A 21,031-nucleotide genomic window follows, 5' to 3' on the forward strand; every position below is an offset into this window, starting at 1 on the left:
ACCTGTTTCTTAGCTTCGAATGTCCAGATTCCATCATGACATTAAGTTGGTTCCAAACCATTTTCATTAACTTACCTGACCAATGAAATTCTTGTTTATGACTAGATGTTTAAACTGTTCCTTAGCTTCAACTGTCCATGTTCCATCAGGACATTTAATTGGTGAAGGACGGATTTCACAAAGCTTACATTCTACAGCCTGTAAGAATACAAAGATACATTATTTTGGTTTCTAAATCTTTAACATAATATTTCCAGAGAAATTCATAATTTTTTTTCATGTGTATTATTATTGCTATGTTAAACATCGAAGAAACATGTCAGATTAATTATTGTAATTTCATGAAATGCTGCATACAAAAAATGCCATCAAAATTTAAATTTCAACTTTTTTGTTGTTTCTTCACCTATCTTAAAAATTTCTGAGTCTATAATACTGTGGATTCATTTATTTTCGTGAGTACCAATTTTCACGAATTGAGGAAAACTTAATTTTGTGGTTTTGCCAAAGTTTGTATACCGTATTCGGCCGTGTATAGTCCGCACCCCCTTTTCATCCCCTTAAAATCGAGAAAAAAAGTTTTGCAAAAAAAAATTTTTTTTTTTTTATAAAAATCTAGTTAAAATCCTTTGAAAGGGACCTATTCTCCAAGTATTTTATGTAAAAAAAAATGTTTTATTTATTTCATGAAAAATAATGAAATGGTAGAGCTTTTCATCAGGTAATTAATATTTAATAATTTTATAAAAGAAGGTTTTAATTAAAAGATCCCTTTTAAAATCAACATTTGTCTAGGTATGTCCAAGCTGATATATAATATAACAAAAATAAATTGAAGATTATGGAAAAAAAGAAAAAAGAGATCAAACATTTATCTACATTAATTAGCAATAATCAAAATTTTAAAACTATTTAATCTTATATAATCTTTTCATTGATCATGGGTTTTTTTTGCCTCGGATTATAATATTTAACACCTGTCAAAACTTGACATCATTATTTAAATGCTACACACACATAATTAATCCTTAATTACCCCTCTTGATTACCTATGCAGGATGTCACTCCTTTACTTTTAATAATCAATTTTGAACAGATAAGTTAAAAATGAATAAGAGACTAAGAATTAAATAAAATAAATATAATAAACGTCTACAATATACATTATTAATGAAGAAAAAACGAAATTAAAAAAAAAAAAAAAAAAAATTATTTTTTTTTTATAAATTTCGAAAAACCGTCTATAGTTGTGTATAGTCCGCATCCCTTGTACAAACCACATATTTTAGGAAAAAAAGTGCGGACTATACATGCCCAAATACGGTACAAGCCAATTGAAAATTTCCAATTTGTTGAACATTTAAATTTGTGGCTCTCCTGTTACCACGAAATCAACAAAAATAAGTATCTAACCAAAATTAATAATGAATCCATAGTACTAAATTTATATCTGTTGGTAATGGGTCTCTTTGAAAGTAAATTGTCTTCCAAGGGGTTTGTGAGATGAAATAATTACAACAAACTCGTGAACAAGATGATATCTCTATTTGACATACCTGGAATGGAATTGATAAGAATTCACTTGACATTTCTCTCAAAGCTTCTTTTCTCATCTTTTCAGTGTTCCCATAATCCACAAAGAAAACCTGGTAATAAAAAGCTAATTTATTATTTTGTGCTATGCAGTACATGAGGACCATAAATATGTATTACCTTTTATATCTGTTTACTTTGTTCACACATTATTGTCAATTTAATGGAATTTTATGTGACTGGCATATAAGGGAGAGGTTTAGCTAGCTATAAATCAGGTTTAGTCCACCATTTTCTACATAATGAAATGCATGTAGCAAGTCAGGAATATGACACTTGTTATCCATTTGTTAGATGTGTTTGTTCTTATGATTTTGCCATTTAATTACAGACTTTTTAGGTTACATTGAAGACCTGTTGGTGACCTTCTGCTGTTGTTTTTTCTATGGTCGGGTTGTTATCTCTTTGATACATTCCCCATTTCCATTCTCAATTTTATTTCTGTTTTGAATTTTCCTCAGAGTTTGGTATTTTTGATATTATACTTTTTGTTATTCTTTTGACTTACCATTTCATTTTTTTCTTAAGTTTTTGTATGTTAAACCCTACCTCTACAATTTCAATCCACTGGTTACTACGGCCATCCTTCTCTCTTTCCACACTTTCTACTCTGGCTCTGTAAAGTTCTCCTTCAAAAGGTGCTGCACAGAACATTCCCCGACGTAGATATGGGTCAGGCTTAATTTGCTAAAAAAATGAGTTTACATGAATACAAGTTAGGTGACTTAGGTTGATATATATAGTTATTATACTTCACGTTAAAATGCCATATTTTGATTGGCTAAGACAAGGGTGTCAATTTACTCTATCACATGACTGAGCAGGTGACAATTTTTTTAATGTTACCCTCTGGTCTAGACCAATCAGAAATCAATAATTCAAAGAACAATGAATTGAATTTACATCAAGGAATTAAATACAATGCTTAAGTTCTACGTTTTGGCTCAGATTTTTTTATCGAATGTTAAAATAAATAAAATAAAACATCTTGCTTGACTTTTGTTGTTTTTTTCTAATGCCTGAAACGTTGTTATGAACATGACGTCATAGAAAATACTTTTAAAATAAAAGTAATCTGTAAAAGCCAATAATGATAGGACATTCAGTATAATAAATTAAACAACACATAGCTGAGAGGGTGATAGAGCAGATTGGAACCCCTCGAAAAAGGCATTGTCAACCTTGGCTTTGACAATGTTTTCAAGGGGTACCAATCTGCTCCATCACCCTCTCAGCTGTGTGTTATTTATATATTGTTCATTCACATTGGGAAATTAAAAAAAATAAACTCTTATAATGATACAGAATTTGCAGATTTATTACATTGTACTTTTTAGCCACAGAAACCTTGATTCTATTTCATTATAAGTGAAACAGTCAGTAAACACATAAAAAAAATATCAGATTGAACAAAAAATCCAAATAAACAACTGTCAATTTATCAGGTCTAATTAACTAACCATCTTTGTACTAATATAATCAAAGATAGCAAGTCCACAGAAAAATAATGAGAGAAGTCAATACATATACAGAATAAAAACTCCTAGAAGTTAAATACATTATAGTTAAAAATGTACAAATCATTTTAGTTAAAAATGTATAAATTATTTTAAAAACAGTTAGAACAAACAATCCTGCAACTAGTTACAAGTTATTTATTTTCACTTGTACTCACTGGCAAAACGTTTTCATTGTTCAGGGCATTCTGTACACAAAACAGATCATGTTGTGTCTTCTCTTCAGCATACTGTGCCCAAAAATGTCCACAATCAACCACCTATAAATATAAAGAAATATAGCTGGTAAATATTTGCTGTGTTTACTCCTGGCAACAGCCCTGCAAAAAAATAATTATGAATGACTTTACCACACCTTTTTATAACAAAGGCAAAAAAAAAACCTGAAATGGCTTACTTGCAAACTGTTTCAAAATAATGTAAAAGATTTTTTCTCAATAGTAATAAATTCCTTCCCTGAGTGCAGCTGGATGTGACATCAGAGGTCCAACCCTGAACAGTTGGGACAATAAATGGACACAATACTCGCGCTTGATTCAGGTCTGAATTTGGATTGTAATTAAATATTTGACACATAATAAGTTTCTGACACAGAATAACTGTAGTCAAAGAACTTAGAATTGGTTATATGATTTGAATTTATATATTTTTTGCTTTGGTGCAATTTCACTATGCTGTTGCCTATTGACTCACCCTTTTTTTTTAAATAGTCCAAAACCTGTTATTTCTTCATTAATTTACAAGTAGTGTAAAGGAGGTAAATTCAAACATACACAACATTGTATTTTAAATGTATTTCAATTTGAATTACCTCCCTTACACTGCTTTTAAATTGTCTTAATTGTCCATTAAACAGAAACATTTAGTTCCCCCTCCCCCCTTTTTGCCCCTAATTTCTCCATAACCCCACACAAGTATATCATAACCATCCCTTTGTGGTATGGAAACTTGTGGTATAATTTCAGAGAGATTTATACAATTAAACACAAGTTATTTTCTGGAAATTACAAAAGTGTTTATTTTGGCCCCTTATTCCCATCTGTTGGGACCATAAGCCCCAAAATCAATCCAAACCTTACTTTAGTGGTATTGAACCTTCTGGTAAATAATTATAGAGATCCATTCACTTAAACTAAAGTTATTGTCTAGGCACTAAATGCAAATACAGACGACAATGCAGACGACCACATGATAGTCAAATTTTTTGCGGTCGTATAAAAAAAGAGAATCTGTTCATTTGTTCTGCAACACTAACCATAACTGATGAATAAAACCTAATATAACCTTCTGTAATGTAAGCCGACATAATTACCTCAGTAACATGGAGTACAACCATAGTAGTTTCTGCAGGTGGTGGCTCCCTCTGTAATTTCTGTTCTGAACAACCAACATCACCTACAGTAAACCTGAAATAAAGAAAAATACATATTTTATACCCTGAACAACCATATTGACCTACTAGGTCCATTAAAAATTGTAACACAATTAAATTCCTTAAGTTAAAATCATCGGTAATGAATACAAACTTTCCTTTTTAAGTAGTAATGTTTTTTTCTTCTTTACTTAAATAGGAATTAACATTAATACAAAATTAAATCTGTTATTCAATTAATCAGACCTCTTCAGAATATCTTTTCATCTAATTAAAACATGTGTAAATCATATGTTTTGATTGTTCTGTAAAAATATTTCAGGAAATTTGAATAAAGTAATGGTCAAACAGGCAGGTTTTGCAAAATGGGTTGACCTAATTTTATCTCACATTAGGTCACTTAGTATCAAAATGAGACAGAAATTTGTGGCTGGACATATGGACAAATGGAAAGACAGTAGTAAAACATAATTAAAATAATAGTTATAAAAAGAAGATGTGGTATAATTAGTTTCTTAAAAGATTATATATTAAATATTTGATGTTTCTCTGATATCCTGGAATTCCATGTACTGTAAACCAACTTATTTTTTGGGGGGAAATCTGGGTTTGTTTAGTCCTTTTCAGACTATTTTACAGTGATCTAGTTTAGCAATTTTAAAAGTTTGTTACTTTTTTTAAATAATACATGGAGAAAAGAACTAGTAATCCTGACGATTTATACTTTCATTATTTTTTTTCTACCTGTGAAAGTTGCAAAAATAAATTGCTAGCGGAAATTAGTTACTATCAATATAATAATTTTCCTAAATGATTATCATACCTATTACTTCTGAGTCTTCCTTTGGCATTCTCTTGTTGCTTCCTTATTTCATCCATCTTTTCACTTGCCTCCTCAGGAGAATATAATGTAATTTCTATCTTCTGATTGAGAAGTCTAAAAAAGCACTATCTATTTGATAAAATTCTATGAGGAAAATAAATTCATATATTTTCATGGCAGTAGTTTTCAATGAAGTGCACCTTTCAAATATATTGATATAGAGCGTACAACTTACCTTTGACCTGAACTGATTACATTTTTTTTTCTCACTTATAGTAATGATTACATCTTATGATTTGATCAAAAAGTGAGAGAAAAAAAATTGGAGGAGTTTTTTTTGGGCTGGCTAATTTTTTTATTTAATAGAACTGCAAAAATATTCCCTAATTCAGGACATGAAATAGTGAATATGAAACCTTTAGGAATGTGGATGGACCTAGTAATTGTAAAATTAAACCCTTCAACGCATTCACAAACTGTTGCAACTTATATTTAGTTGTACATAAAATGTTACATGAAATAATCACAATAATTTGTATCACTGAAATCATAGTATAGCAAATTCAAGATTATGTATGGTTACTTTAAAATCTGCAGTAGATTTGAGGCCAAAAATAGGCCATTTCCCTTTCTTACATGACTGTGTTTCTATCAAATACTTTTTCGTGGCAAAAAAACAGATGTTAACAATAATCATCTGAATTTAAGAGTAGATTTTTGTTAGGTTAAATTCTAACTTTTGATATGTGAAGTTTGGTATACTGATCTATTATTGCCAACAAAGAAAACTCTACCTGTGCTTCACAGAAAGATAAACGCCAGGATGTACTGTCTGCCGGTTTTCCTGCTTTCTTGGGAATTTTATGTAAGCTCTAAAATAAAAAAAAAGAATTACAAATGAACAAATTTATACATAAGCATCAATATTAGATACTCCATTGCAAGGATTATATCAGGATTGACAAAACAAACAAGTTGTATGCTGACAGAGGTATATAATGATTACTATAAAATGTATCATAAAATAATTGCTGGTTTACAGATTTTAATCAAAATTTATTTAAAAAAAATTTCATATGGGCCTTGCGACTATAAGCATAAACTGTTTCAGTAAAACTAAAAGGTTTAGAGCAACCACAAATATTTTTCATACAATAGGATTAAGTTTATATTAATATGATGATCAATGTTATGTGATATACAAGTTATATAAATGTTGCTTAACAGTATCAATTTGTCTTTAACTTAATAATCTAAACATACTGGTTTCATAATAATTTACCTGGTTTCCTCAAAATAAGCAGTAGGGTGAGGAGAAATAGATCTAAACTGGTCTTCCAATGCTTGCTTGTACAAACTACCCTGGTTAGCTGGTAAACCTTTAACCTGTAGATAAACAAAATATAATTCATATATCTTAACTGATCTTCTAAAGCTTGCTTGTATAGACTACCCTGCTTAGCTGGTAAATCTTTTACCTGTAAATAAACAAACCTTTAACCCTGCCACAATGTTTGCCCAAGTCAGGAGCCTCTGGTCTTAGTTGCCTTGTATGTTGTTTTTTTCATTTTAGTTCATTTATATGTTCTCGAGTTTAGTGTGGCGTCCATTTTATACTGAACTAGTACCTAATTTTATTTAAGGGCCACCTGAGGACCACCCCAAGATTTTGTCACTGTGTTTTAGACCCTTTGGTGGCCTTCGGCTGTTGTCCGCTCGTTGGTCAGGTTGCTGTCTCTTTGACATATTTCCAATTTCCGTTCTCAATTTTAAATGTTTTGTAAAGAGATCAAAACTGAATGCCAAAAGTTAGTTTACTCCAATGTCAGCCAAAAATACATTCACATAAAAATGTACATGTGCAATTAAACATGATACATAAATCAACAAAATGTAAGGTAGCTTTATTTTATTACTCATATAAAAGTCATTCAGATGATTTCAGATGACATTTGCTATATTTTCTAATCAATAATGGTTCCTCTGAAACTAAATCTTTCTTTTGCAACTTTTGAGACAAAAAGAATTTTTATATTTTCAAAATAAGTCTGCAAGATTTGTGCAATATCTGTTTTGCTTTAATACTGTGATGTAAGCATTACCATGACTGTTTCCAATGGATCGTGACCAGACATCATACGAACGGCATCCTCTTCATCTATTTCTCCTTTTAAGAAATAATTAGGATAAAAGGCTCCACACATGACCAGCTATAAAACAAAAGGATATTTGTTACAACAGGTAACACATTGATTGGGGACAATTTGGTGTTTTAGATATGATTTGCAACTTTGTTCATCGTCAAAAGCCTTAGGCTGACACACAGAGGTCTTTTTTTAGTTAATTTGAAGTGTCTTCACCTCACAATCACATCAGATTATCAAAGGAATATTATTGATGAAACATAAATACTTTCTATAAAGTAAGTAAAAGATATCTGATGCAAGGTACAGATGTTGTCTTCAATTGTTCATTTTTATCTCTTACAAGTTTTCAATAGTGTTTGGTAAAATTCACAAGCTTAACTCCCTTTATTTTTAAATTGATGAACATAAGCTATTGTCATGACACTTTGTCTTATAAATAAACACTATATATTCAATGAAAAGTACTTTTCTAAACCACCATCTTAGATGAAATTCTATATTAATAACCAGAAAACATTAGTACCTTTAGCAATAGTCTCTCCTGGTCTGGTTTGTACTTTTTCTTATAATTAGGAGTTGTCCTGTGCTTCTGTATGTTGAAATTATTCAGCCTCATTTCAAGGTCCTTTATCAACTCCCTTGTCTGTGTGTAAAATATGAAGTTGATTTAGAAACCATTAAATAGTGACTGAGAAAAAATATAAACATTCAAATAAATATAGACCGAGAATAAATATTTTAAAATCATTATGTGGCCTAACATGCACAATTCACATAAAAATTTACTTTTTTCAAGCAGTAGTATCTTAATATGTATTTTTGTGCCAAATGGAAATTTCTCTACAATAATCAGCATATAATTATGAGCGATATTTATATACTTCATTTTCAACAAATATTTTACTGGTGTCTTTATAGGTTAACAGTCATAGAAATATGACAGTTGTTAGCCATTCGTTTGATGTGTTTTCAGCTTTTTATTTTGCCTTTTGATTAGGGCTATTCCAGAAAAAAATGTATGGGGGGGTTGGAAGGCAATTTTTGTCGGCACCCGCCACCCAGACAATTGTAATTGAGAATTATAGTGCATTATAGTGTGAAAAGTTACTCTGATACCCATCACCCATGTATTATTAATACAATGTGCCTTCCAACCCCCCCCCCCCATACATTTTTTTCTGGAATAGCCCTTATGGACTTTCAGTTTTGAAATTTCCTTGGAGTTTGGTATTTTTGTTAATTTACTATAGACTTAGCAAATAAATTCACCTCTCTGAGACGTCTGACCTGTAGGTAATGCATTTTACCCCACTTATTTTCATTCTGTCCAGATCTAAATCCATTCATGTTGGTCAGTCTTTCCCATTCCTGCATTTATAAAGTATTATTGAAATACTATGAAAAACATACAAATCAGGAGACTGTAATTCAGTGGTTGTCGTTTGTTTATGTGTTACATATTTGTTTTTCGTTCATTTTTTTATATAAATAAGGCCGTTAGTTTTTTTGTTTGAAATGTTTTACATTATCATTTCAGGGCCTTTAATAGCTGATTATGCGGCATGGGCTTTGCTCATGGTTAAATAGTCAGTACGGTGACCTATAGTTGTTAATTTCTGTGTCATTTTGGTCTCTTGTGGAGAGTTGTCTCATTGGCAATCATACCACATTTTTTTATATATACAATGGGGGCAGGAAAAACTGAAAAGTCAAAGTCTAGCTAAATAAAAAGTTTTCCAAATTACAAATAATATTAAACATTATGAATTCTAAATGTATTAACTTGTTACTCATAGTTACAATTGTATGGTACTTTTAATATTAAACACTTTTAACAGTGCTTTCCAGAACAACTTCTTGTACAAATATTCCCTAATCTTCAGACCAATAGAACGACATTGTATGATATACACTGAATCTATAAGCTCTCAAATATAATCTACCGTAAACCAACTTATTTTGCAAGCGATTTATTTTTGCGACTTTCGCAAGTAGAAAAATAGAGCAAAAATAAATCGTTGCTAAAATGCAAAACTTGGATCTGTCCTTATTTAACTACATCATATAAATTTGAAAATTGCAAAATTAAATAGCAGCGAAGTTGACTAGAATGGATAAAACACAAAATAAAGTATCTACGAAAATAAATTGGTTTACAGTACTTGGTATGTGGATATAAATCTATTCACTACAGAGCTAAATTCAATGAAATTATAACATGCAAGATTACCAAAAAATGACCACCTTTCAAAAATTGCCAACTATTAAAAACACTTTTTAGATTTACCAACTCTGAGGGGGAACTTACCTGGTAAGCATTGAGTATAGTCAGCTGATCACTGAGTGAACCATGTGACCAATCTAGTTTATGTCTGAAAAAAAACCATCATTAATTAGTTATCACTACTATGTGAAACAGAAAATGTACAAGTCCGGTCAGCAAACTAACTACAAACACAAACAAAATATACACCTAATTCTAAAATCAAAAAAATATTGAAATTTTTATCATCCAAACGACCTTGAAAAATTGAAAAAATATAATATAACATTGTGTTTGTTTAACAAAAAGAACAGCAAAATGATACATGTATTACATTCAAACTAAACAAACAAACACTTATGACATTTTACATCAAGTAAACTATTTGATAAACTTGTAGATCATCAAAGCAGACATTTTATGTTCTCTAAGTTAATGAATGGAATTAGGAACTTACTTGAAGGAATTCAGATGTTCCCTGAATGGCTTGGAAAACAAAGACTTTAGAGACAGAGCTGCACCTACAAAAAATATATACTGTTTTGACTGTGTAAAATAATTGTAAATTTATACAGAACAAAAATTTGAATGTGATGTTGTGCATACCTTACCCAAAATTGCTTTATTGAAGAAACATTTTATTCATCCAGGGTATTGAGAAATTCATATGTAGTATTGTGACTGCTTGGCATTTAAAAAAAATTGATAACAGTACAACTCACTCAAATAATAAATCATTCTTTGTAAATACAAAAGCAAAACACATATAAACCAATGAATTATTGAAATGATTACAGTGTAACACCTGTGGTAAAATTATGATCAAAAGAAATTTTTATTTTAAGATCTATGCATTTCATTTCTTGTATAAATTTAAGCTGTTAGAATATGTACCTCTTCTGTGTACTGTATGAAAACGAACATTTTATTTTGAGTTGGTTTTGAATTTTACATTAAATGATGCAAGCTAATATCTAAAATACTAAAGGAAGAGACTGATATCTTTGAGCTGCAACTCCTCTAAAACCATAAAAAGTTGGAAACATTTGTGATATGAAGTATAAATGTAGTGTTCTGTACTTCCTAAATTTGTCTTTGAAACAATCTTTTTTCCACAGAAAATATTCAAAGTCGGAGACAATTATTGATCCATATATATTATATGCATTTTTGCATGCTCAGTCAACATACTGCCCCAAATTTTTAAACTTTCTTTCAACACTTGCCCAATTGTACCTGGATTTCACGGACATCTTCTAGTATCTTTAATATATAAACTTACCAATGATCAAGCATTCTTCTAGTAGTCCAAACACATGCCCTAACATCAAGAGTTTACCAATTCGTATGTCAACAGGAAGTTCTGCTAAGACACGCCCCACAAATGTCAGCTGACCATCATATGGGTTCTTAACACCTGTAGAGGGAGCAGATAATGCACCTACCTAGATGGAGATTAAATTCATGTAATTAATATATAACATAGGTATGTGTGTTAAAACAATCATATATCAATGAATTTTATCAGATAGCTATAGTGTCGAAGAGAGAATAAAATTTCTCAAAATCTAATTTAGATAATTGTGAAGTCCCTCTACAATGGCCACTAACAATAAGTATAACTCTGATAAATTTTAGGTTGATTATTTTTTTCTATTCTTATCAAAACAATAAATCTTTGTGTAAAATTTTTGTTTTTTAACAGGTTTGATTTTTTTTTTTTAAACTTCTGGATCTCAAATGTCATGACAATGTTTATCTCTAAACTATAGAAGGACTCTTAAATTTTTATCTATTTATTTTTGCAGAAATTCTTCAGGTAATTCAAAACTACTTACCTCTTTCAAGAGAAGTATGGTTTTCTCAATATCATTAAGGTTTGGTGGTGTCAGAGCTAAAGCCAATATAGCCTTGGGCTGACCAAGATCCAGCAGCTTCACTTGTAATACCAACTGCTCCAAAGGACATCTCTGAAATTAAAGAAAACAATACAACGTCAAATGAGATATAGAATAATATATAAATGATACATAATTGAGAGGTTGATTAAGCAGATTGTTACCTGAAGAAAACATTGCCAACTGTGACAGTCTATGAATAAGTTCTGAGCCAAAACATAGCATAATCTTAAATCATTAAACGTCTATTTAATTTATTGTCCTTTAAATTAATGATTTTTCATCGGTTTTAGCCTAAATCAGGCCATTGGTTTTCTCTTAAAATACTTTCACATTTGCTATCCCCTCTACTCAAACAGCTAACTATACTGTAGTTGATCACATCATTGGGATCTGGTGGATAATAGTCTCATTGGAAATCATACCACATCTCCTTATGTCTAGTTGCAAATATTTCAGGCATTTCTAAAATAATCTTTATAAAAAAGTATAACCATTTCTGAAAACTAAGCAAGGATTCAGTTGAATGTTGTTGATGGCATTATGCCTATTTTTTTCCAACTCTAGTCAATGTTAGATCCATATCACGTTTAATAATTAATATAACAACTAGATGCTCCCCAGGCGCAGCTTTATACGTTGCAGAGTTCGAAACCCAGAACAGGTGGGGCAAGTATGGACTCAATATTCAAGCTTGATACAGCTCTGAATTTGAATTGTGTTTAAATACTTGACACAACATAGGTTTCTGACACAGAATGAATGTGGTCTAAGAACTTAAACGTAAAAACTTTAAATTTTTAAATTAGACATTTACCTATTATGGTCCAATATCCAAAATCTAAATACATGGTTAGATTCAGCATATCAAAGAACCCAAAGAATTCAATTTTTGATGAAATCAAATAAAGTTCAATTTTGGACCCTTTAGACCTCAATGTGGACCAATTTGATAATCAGGCCAAAATATCAAAAATCTAAAAACATTGTTGGATTCAGCATATATCAAAGAACCCCAAATATTCAATTTTTGTTGAAATCAAACAAAGTTTAATTTTGGACCCCGATTTGGACCAACTTGAAAACTGGGCCCATAATAAAAAATCTAAATACATGTTTAGATTCAGCATATCAAAGAACCCCAAGGATTCAATTTCATCAAACAAAGTTTAATTTTGGACCCCGATTTGGACCAACTTGAAAAATGGGCCCATAATCAAAAATTTAAGTACATGTTTAGATTCAGCATATCAAAGAACACTAACAATTCAATTTTTGTTAAAATCAAACTAAGTTTTATTATGGACCCTTTGGACCTTAATGTAGACCAATTTGAAAACGGGACCAAAAATTAAGAATCTACATACACAGTTGGATTCGACATATCAAAGAACCCCAATTATTCAATTTTTTATTAAATCAAACAAATTTTAATTTTGACCCTTTGGGCCCCTAATTCATAAACTGTTGGGACCAAAACTCCCAAAATCAATCCCAACCTTCCTTTTGTGTTCATAAACCTTTGTGTTTAAATTTCATAGATTTTTATTTACTTATACTAAAGTTAATGTGCGAAAACCAAAAAAAATGCTTTTTGAGCCCTTTTTGACCCCTAATTCCTAAACTGTGGGGACCAAAACTCCCAAAATCAATCCCAACCTTCCTTTTGAGGTCATAAACCTTGTGTTTCATAGATTTCTATTTAGTTAAACTAAAGTTATAGTGCGAAAACCAATGTGTCTTCGGACGACGACAACGACGTCAACATCATACCAATATACAAATTTTGCGGTCGTATAAAAATATCCAGCATAATTTTTTTTGTTACCTGCATCTCTGGTATTCCATAATCTGGTATGTAAGTCTCCCAGAAGAACCTTGTTATCATTCTGTATACTCTACCATCTGACACTCGACCAGCTCGCCCTGAAAATAATAAGTTATTTTAAGTGAAAATAATATCACAGCAAGTTATATTCCTGATGCTCATTGGGTCCTTTTTTTAATAAAAAAAATAAAGTTTTTTTTTAATGGTATTCTGTTAATTAAAGTTGGCTACATATTAGAAACAAGAGGCTGTCACAACGACAGCAAACCGGATTTATTAACATTTATTTGTGTCCTGGCAATATCACAAGAACCATTACTGATGAATGGTGAAAGTGAAAATCGTCAATATCAAATTTGACTTCCATTTTGTCATCAGTATCAAATATTAAAATTTGAAAAGCTTAGATTGAATGGTTCATGAGTAAATGCAACAACGTGAATGGAAACTCCATTTTACAATCTTTCAAGACTCATAACTCCTGAACGGTAAAAGTCAAAATCGTCATTATTATACTTGACCTCTATTTTGTCATCAGTAACAACATATAAAAATTTCAAAAGCTTTGGTTGAATGGTTCATGAGAAAATGCACGGACACGACTGGAAACACCATTTTTCAATCTTTCAAGAACCATAACTCCTGAACCGTAAAAGTCAAAATTGTCATTATTGAACTTGACCTCTATTTTGTCATCAGTAACAACATATTAAAATTTGGGAAGCTTTGGTAGAACAGTTAATGCCTAAATGCACGGACACGACTGGAAACTCAATTTTTCAATCTTTCAAGAACCATAACTCCTGAACTGTAAAAGTCAAAATTGTCATTATTGAACTTAACCTTCATTTAGTTGTCAGTAACAACATATTAAAATTTTAAAAGCTTTGGTTGAACAGTTCATGAGTTAATGCATGGACAACATTTGATTGCCGCCCGCCCGTCTGCCCGCCGTACATCCCCAAATCAATAACCGACATTTTTGTCACAAAAATCCGGTTAAAAAGATTTAAACTTTTATTCAGTTCTGACCATTAGCCTGTATTCATATGTCTCCAGCAATACATTGCGTTGGGGACAAAAATATGTGTAATAAACAATTGGTACAAAAAACAGGTTCCTTATGATATGGCTCGAGTTTATATTTTAGAATTAAAACAGGAATCCAAGGGCATTTTTGCCATTCTTCAACTGAAAATGTCTACTTTTAACATTAATCATATATTTAAGAAACTATCTGTTCAATCAGAAAGAAATGTAACTCTGTACACAATAAGCTATTAAGACTATGATACATATTCAACATGAAGTTCTTGTGATTGACTTGTTACCAGTTTACCTTTTCTCTGGGTACAGTTAGCTCTAGAAGCCCATTCCAATTGTAGACTGGTGTAGTTTGTATCTGGATCACTTACTAAGCTCTTTGTCAGACAAAAGTCAATCACTGAAAAACATGTAAAACTGTTGTTCAAGTGACAAGATAATAGACTGTGGATAATTTTTTCTCCCTGTGAATTGACGAAAAATTTGTACTTTTAGTGGATGTTTAATTTCTTGGTTTAAGCAAAGTCTGCATACATTCCTTTAGAACATATGTGATTCATTGAACATTCATTCTCACAGTTTCCCTGTTCCCACAAAATCCGTGAAAATTAGTCTCCAAGGAATATTAATAAATCCACAGTTTCATACATGTACATAAATCTATTTTTTTTTAAGAACTACACTGTAAATCTTTAGAAATTATATACTGTTGTCAGGTTCACATAACATTTTGCTTTCACTTTCACAAACTGACATGGTTTTAAAACTGAAAGTAACTTTCAAAATTATTTTGTGAAAAAGACTAGCCCAAATATTTTCACCTTTAATGGTATTCTCACCTTTCTACATCAAAATCTCAGAATTTAACCTTCATACTGGTATTAAATGTAACTATGTCATGTATGTTTAAGACAAAAAATAAGCATATTCCTTCAAATTTTATCATTTGATATAACTATATCTATAATTTACAATGGCTACCTACCATATTTAATATCAGGAACTGTGATGGAACTTTCTGCAATGTTTGTAGATAAAATAATCTAAATGGAAAACAAAGAAATATTTTGCAAGTTACATATTTGCACAAAATACATTTTACCACGGAATTGATTCAGAATATTTGATATGGTAACTGATCATTTTATTATTAAAGTATGCAAAAGCTTTAAATGACCATGTGACTGAGACAACAAGAGTCTATGCACAGTTCTACATGAAACTTGGAATCCCACTGGCGATTTCCCGTCTTAAAACTACTTCCTTAAAATTAATGCATCCAAAGAGAGGGAGGGTATCTATATATAAATCTTACTTGGTGCGTCAAAGATTAAATAATTAATAAAATGTTATTAGCCCTTTTATAATATATCAATGCCTACAATAGTTACTTCAACAACATCTTTATACCTTTCTTTCTCCTTCTTCCGGCATTCTGAATACTCTAGATTGTTCCTCTAAAGTAATTGAGGAATGCAGAGGGTATATGACAAGACTGAAAATACAAAACTAATATTAACTATGTGTGATTTGTAAAAATGGCTATAGAACTATATTTCAATGTATATACATGCAAAATAGAATGAAAAGGAATAAAAGACTTTTTAAGTCACAACTTGTGCGAATCTGCTTTTACTGCTAGATTATACCTAATGAGTTTATGGAAACTGTGAATTATTCATCATAGCCCACTTCTTATATTCTTCTCATCCAAATCTTCATAAATTCTTTCAGCAAAAACAAATATGAAGTAGATATCAGGACAGAAGATAGTGGAAAAGAAGATGGTATATTAAACGTTTAAAATTTTGATTGCATGGAAAACAGAAATACATGATTTGTTTAGATAGACTCTATGCTATGTTCATTTTCTTTTAAAGGAATGAAGGCAAAGATGTTTGAGTTTCCATCTGAAATCACAGAACTATTAAGAAAGTGTCCATACTACATACAGACCCCACTTGCACTATCATTTTTTAAGTTCAGTGGACTGTGAAATAGGGGTCAAAACTATAATTTGACATTAAAACTAGAAAGATCATTTCATAGAAAACATGTGTACTAAGTTTTAAGTTAATTGGACTTCAACTTCACCAAAATCTACCATGACCAAAAACTTTAACCTGAAGCAGGACAGACTGATGGACGCACAGACGAAAAACATAATGGCCCTTCACATTAAAAGAGGTAGATGAACTTACTTATGAATATCTTCGACCTGTTTTAGTAGTTTCTGCATATTCTCAATTTCAGCATAACCTGTAATAAATTATATAACAAAAAGTGTAAATGAATGGACTGAATGGAGATTTTCCAAAAATCTTAAGATACATTATATTTATCAACTTACAAACACTAATATATATTGTAAATCTGAAAAATACTTCATGCATTAACATCATGAACATTGTGAGCATAGCTACTATATCCAGTAACAGCATTTCATTACTGAGCTTGTACTTATAGGTTGCATTTTGTAAATAGAGCTGTTTCTGAAACCACGCCTCTTTTGGCAGATACACATACCTGCCAACTGTCACTATTTGCGGGGGATTTCCCCCATGGAGACTCCCAAATTAAAATTTTTAAAGAGCAATTATGTCCACAATTTCAACAAAACAATTAATTTTACAATGAATTGAGGCTTATAAAAGTATGAAGAAACCAAAAAAACAACATTACACCAAATTTTAAGGCCCCCTTGAAGATTTTTTAGGAGTATGGCAGCCATCTTGCATGCAAAACCCCCATGGGCATTTTGAAAACTTGGCAGGTATGGATACATAATATTCATAGATATTTGTTTTGTTTACATACTCGTTCCCATACATGATCTCTATTTTTTGTTTTATAGACACAACTTGTGAATGTTACCATTATAAAAACATATGATAGCGACAAACATTGCATTTCAGTATCAGTGTAAACTCTTAGAGGTTCAGGGCATGTAAGTATTGAAAATATGCCACAAAGTCCTATATTTCTGAAAAAAAAGTAGTGTATATAAAATTTCATGTTTAGGATATAAATTTATTATAAAACTTCATAGTTAAAGTGGCACAGTTTTAGCTGAAAAGGATGTTCCTATGGGAAACAGAAATGCAACCTGTATATCACTGGTTATCCTGTTAATTCTACTTACCAGGTAAAAACACTAAGACTGTACCCCTGTATGGAGCAAATTTATTTCCTTTAACTATTCTAAAAGGAAAATATAAACAAAATATTAAAGTATCAAAAACTTTGATATTCAACAGAAAATAAACAATTCAGACCAAATCAATGCAGGATTTTTTCACATAAAAAATTATCTATTATAATGGGAAAAATACTTGTTTCAGACTCTTCTATTCTTATAAAATAAAAGTTCAATAAAAAAACTATCATCATTTTGGGTTTTTTTCAAAAAAGTCACATACAAAATTTAGAAAATATGTATCCATAGAAAAATGCAGTTTTACATATCAGTTTTCAGAAAATAGACATGTTGACTTCTAAAACACAAATGACCTTATGTCCAGAGCTGATAGTTAGGTGATTGTCATTGGTTCACTTCTGTCATATTTGTTCTTTGTATAATGTTTTGTTATTAGGCCATTAGTTTTCTCAATCAAATAGTTGGACCTTTTAAATGTGTCTATACGGTAAGTGTTTTTCTCACTGTTGAAGGCTGTACTGTTTCCTAAAGTTGCTAACATCCACTTTATTTGGACTTTGGTGGATAGTGTTGTCTCATACCACATCTCTTTATTCATATATTGTAATCACAAACTCATATTGATGTTTCATTTTAAATATGTATCTTCTATCAGTTGTCATACATGAGGTCATCAAAAACCTTCCCATAAAATGTTTGACCTACCCTTGTTTTTTTATGTCCAGATTATCGAACTCCTGTATCAGTCTGCAAGCCAGAATGTATGCTAGCTCTGATATCTCTGGTCTTGTTTCATCTAATGGGGGTATCTAAGATAAAAATGGAATGATAAATCATAAAGAACATATATGAAACATGATAAAGAAGCTTACAATATTGAATGAATGTCCTATACATAGCTACAAGACAGTTCAATACAAATTTCAAAACATGTAAAAAATGCTTGTATGGCATAGTCTTCTTCCAGTATTTTGATCATAAATTTGGATGGAAATGGGGAATGTGTCAAGGAGACAAAACCCTGACCAAAGAGCAGAAAACAGTCGAAGGCCACCAATGGGTCTTCAACACAGCAAGAAAATCTTGCACCCAGAGGTGTGCTTCAGCTGGCCCCTAAACAAAAATGTGCTGTTGGTTGTTCTTCTTCACATATATCAAACTCTAATAATCGTCTCTTATACTCTGCATGTTCTATCTTATATGTCTTTAACTAATAAAAACTAAGTTCTAAATTTTTTGTTTAATTCTTAACATAGGTTTTTTGATTTTTGTTTTGAGAAATCCTCGTCTAGTTTTGATGGTCTATAATAGCAATACAGATAAATGTGGTTAAAAATTCAAAGACAAAGCCAAATGAGATGCATATACCCTTTTATTGATGGAATGGCCACCATCTTTGTTTCTGGGAATTAGTCAAACCTACCTCTCCCAGCTGAGTAAGATCATCAGCATAATACTCTGATACATTATAAGCCTTTCCTTCAACACAGACAACAGGTGCTGGTTCTAACCTATCTCTGATGGGTACTGCAAAGTACTGGCCAAACATGTCAGAATCAAATGTAGCAGACATCATCACAACCTTGACATGACGAGAATTTGATCTCAATAACTTTCTGACAATCAACAATGAGAAGTCTGTTTCTTGATCACGCTCATGAACCTGCAAGAAGAACGAAAAATTACAGAAAGGAGTAAGTTCGGTAAGGGCCATATTTGGCCCCAATTATAAAGTTGATAGTTAGACGACAATAATTGTTTTAAGTTGCCTTAAAGACATGTGGGAAAGTTAATCCAAACTGTTTTTGACAAAGTTTGATTCTAACTCGTTGATTTTTACATCCCAAAATGGTCAAGATAAGGGATTTTGGTGAAAATGGACAAAATCAGCTGGATTTCAACTAAATAAAGGACCAGGAAACACCGAGTGCAGGCGTCGACAAGCTTTATATTCAAACAAGACATGTGAAATGTCTTCACAAACATTATTTTAAAAGATCTTTTTTGTCGACGTATGCGCTCTATGTTTCCTGTCCAATTATTTATGGAAATTTACTGATTTTTATCAATTTTTTCGTTAAATATCAATATGAGTACAACTTTTGACGTCATAATGAAACGCAGAAACGTAAAATGTTCAACAAAATGGCTTATATCCTAGCTAGTCAATGTATTAGCTATAAGTTATCGTGATATTGGTCAATAAATCCGAATTTGAAATTTCCGCTAAAAAAGGGGGCCAATTTTGGACCTTATCGAACATACTCCTTTATATTATAACTTATGAGATCTTATAAACATGTTTAACCCTGCCGCATTTTTGCGCCTGTCCCAAGTCAGGAGCCTGTGGCCTTTGTTAGTCTTGTATTATTTTTAATTTTAGTTTCTTATGAACAATCTGGAGTTTAGTATGGCGTTCATTATCACTGAACTAGTATATATATTTGTTTAGGGGCCAGCTGAAGGACTCCGGGTGGGGGAATTTCTCGCTGCATTGAAGACCTGTTGGTGACCTTCTGCTGTTGTCTGTTCTATGGTTGGGTTGTTGTCTCTTTGACACATTCCCCATTTCCATTCTCAATTTTAATCATAGGAAGTCGTATCATGCACGCTTCTTCAATGAAAATAGTGACGTCACAATGCATTCTTAATAATACGAAAACCTATGAGACAAGGATATATAACATTACACTGACATAATTTGATTCTGTCATTTATTTTCTAACTCTCTCACATATGGGTGAGGTTCAAATTTGTGAATTTTCCAGAACATTTCCTTTGTAACAAAGCTTATATAACAACATATCATAGATAAAATCTGGCATTTAATATCCTTTCATGAAAAGATTTTGAAGTTGATCTCACACTTTTCCAAGCACCAATACTTTAGATGGAAATCGCTCATCTTTCATTTCATTGTATCAAATTTCAAATTGTTATATTTATTTCATGAACATGGTACCAAACACATAAAAACAGCTTGACAAAAATTGTTTTTTTTATAAATTGTGAACATGATTAAACATACAGCTGATTTTTACAGAGTTATCTCCCCGTTATGTTATGTACCGTCTTAAAATCTGCAGCCTTACCTCATCCAGTATGACATGTGTAAACTGTAGCATATTCTTTGTTTTGATAAGTTTACGTAGAAGAACTCCAGTTGTCACATACAGTAGACGTGTATCTTCATTAGCAGTCCTGTCCATACCAACCTATAATAATGTATAAAGAAATAGTATTAAAACTTATACCAGGCCTATATCTGTTGTTAAAGATATGATATCACATACAAGTCAATAAAAATATACCTGAAATAGAAGAAAAAAATGTGAACACAGATACCCCCACTTTAAGTATATGACAAGTTCAGCAGGTTTTCCTTTAAA

General features: G+C 31.2%; 1 protein-coding gene across 1 annotated transcript in view; it reads right to left on the reverse strand.

The window, feature by feature from the left end:
- The window catches only part of LOC134711319 (ATP-dependent RNA helicase TDRD9-like), a 57,456-nt gene that overhangs the window by 21,531 nt on the left and 14,894 nt on the right, over nucleotides 1–21,031 (reverse strand). The window contains exons 5-28 of the mRNA XM_063571856.1: nucleotides 20,735–20,857; nucleotides 19,066–19,305; nucleotides 18,348–18,451; nucleotides 17,628–17,686; nucleotides 16,687–16,744; nucleotides 15,896–15,980; nucleotides 15,471–15,528; nucleotides 14,781–14,885; nucleotides 13,442–13,539; nucleotides 11,554–11,685; nucleotides 10,998–11,160; nucleotides 10,173–10,236; nucleotides 9,761–9,824; nucleotides 8,722–8,820; nucleotides 7,976–8,095; nucleotides 7,408–7,515; nucleotides 6,588–6,691; nucleotides 6,100–6,177; nucleotides 5,306–5,419; nucleotides 4,423–4,516; nucleotides 3,269–3,370; nucleotides 2,143–2,280; nucleotides 1,557–1,646; nucleotides 76–198 (exon numbers count right to left, since the gene is read on the reverse strand). Of these exons, the coding sequence (XP_063427926.1) occupies nucleotides 76–198; nucleotides 1,557–1,646; nucleotides 2,143–2,280; nucleotides 3,269–3,370; nucleotides 4,423–4,516; nucleotides 5,306–5,419; nucleotides 6,100–6,177; nucleotides 6,588–6,691; nucleotides 7,408–7,515; nucleotides 7,976–8,095; nucleotides 8,722–8,820; nucleotides 9,761–9,824; nucleotides 10,173–10,236; nucleotides 10,998–11,160; nucleotides 11,554–11,685; nucleotides 13,442–13,539; nucleotides 14,781–14,885; nucleotides 15,471–15,528; nucleotides 15,896–15,980; nucleotides 16,687–16,744; nucleotides 17,628–17,686; nucleotides 18,348–18,451; nucleotides 19,066–19,305; nucleotides 20,735–20,857 (2,523 nt within the window). The remainder of the gene's footprint in view (nucleotides 1–75; nucleotides 199–1,556; nucleotides 1,647–2,142; nucleotides 2,281–3,268; nucleotides 3,371–4,422; nucleotides 4,517–5,305; nucleotides 5,420–6,099; nucleotides 6,178–6,587; nucleotides 6,692–7,407; nucleotides 7,516–7,975; nucleotides 8,096–8,721; nucleotides 8,821–9,760; nucleotides 9,825–10,172; nucleotides 10,237–10,997; nucleotides 11,161–11,553; nucleotides 11,686–13,441; nucleotides 13,540–14,780; nucleotides 14,886–15,470; nucleotides 15,529–15,895; nucleotides 15,981–16,686; nucleotides 16,745–17,627; nucleotides 17,687–18,347; nucleotides 18,452–19,065; nucleotides 19,306–20,734; nucleotides 20,858–21,031) is intronic.

This window comes from Mytilus trossulus, chromosome 3 (genome assembly GCF_036588685.1).
Source record: "Mytilus trossulus isolate FHL-02 chromosome 3, PNRI_Mtr1.1.1.hap1, whole genome shotgun sequence".
In the NCBI taxonomy this organism is placed as follows: domain Eukaryota; kingdom Metazoa; phylum Mollusca; class Bivalvia; order Mytilida; family Mytilidae; genus Mytilus; species Mytilus trossulus.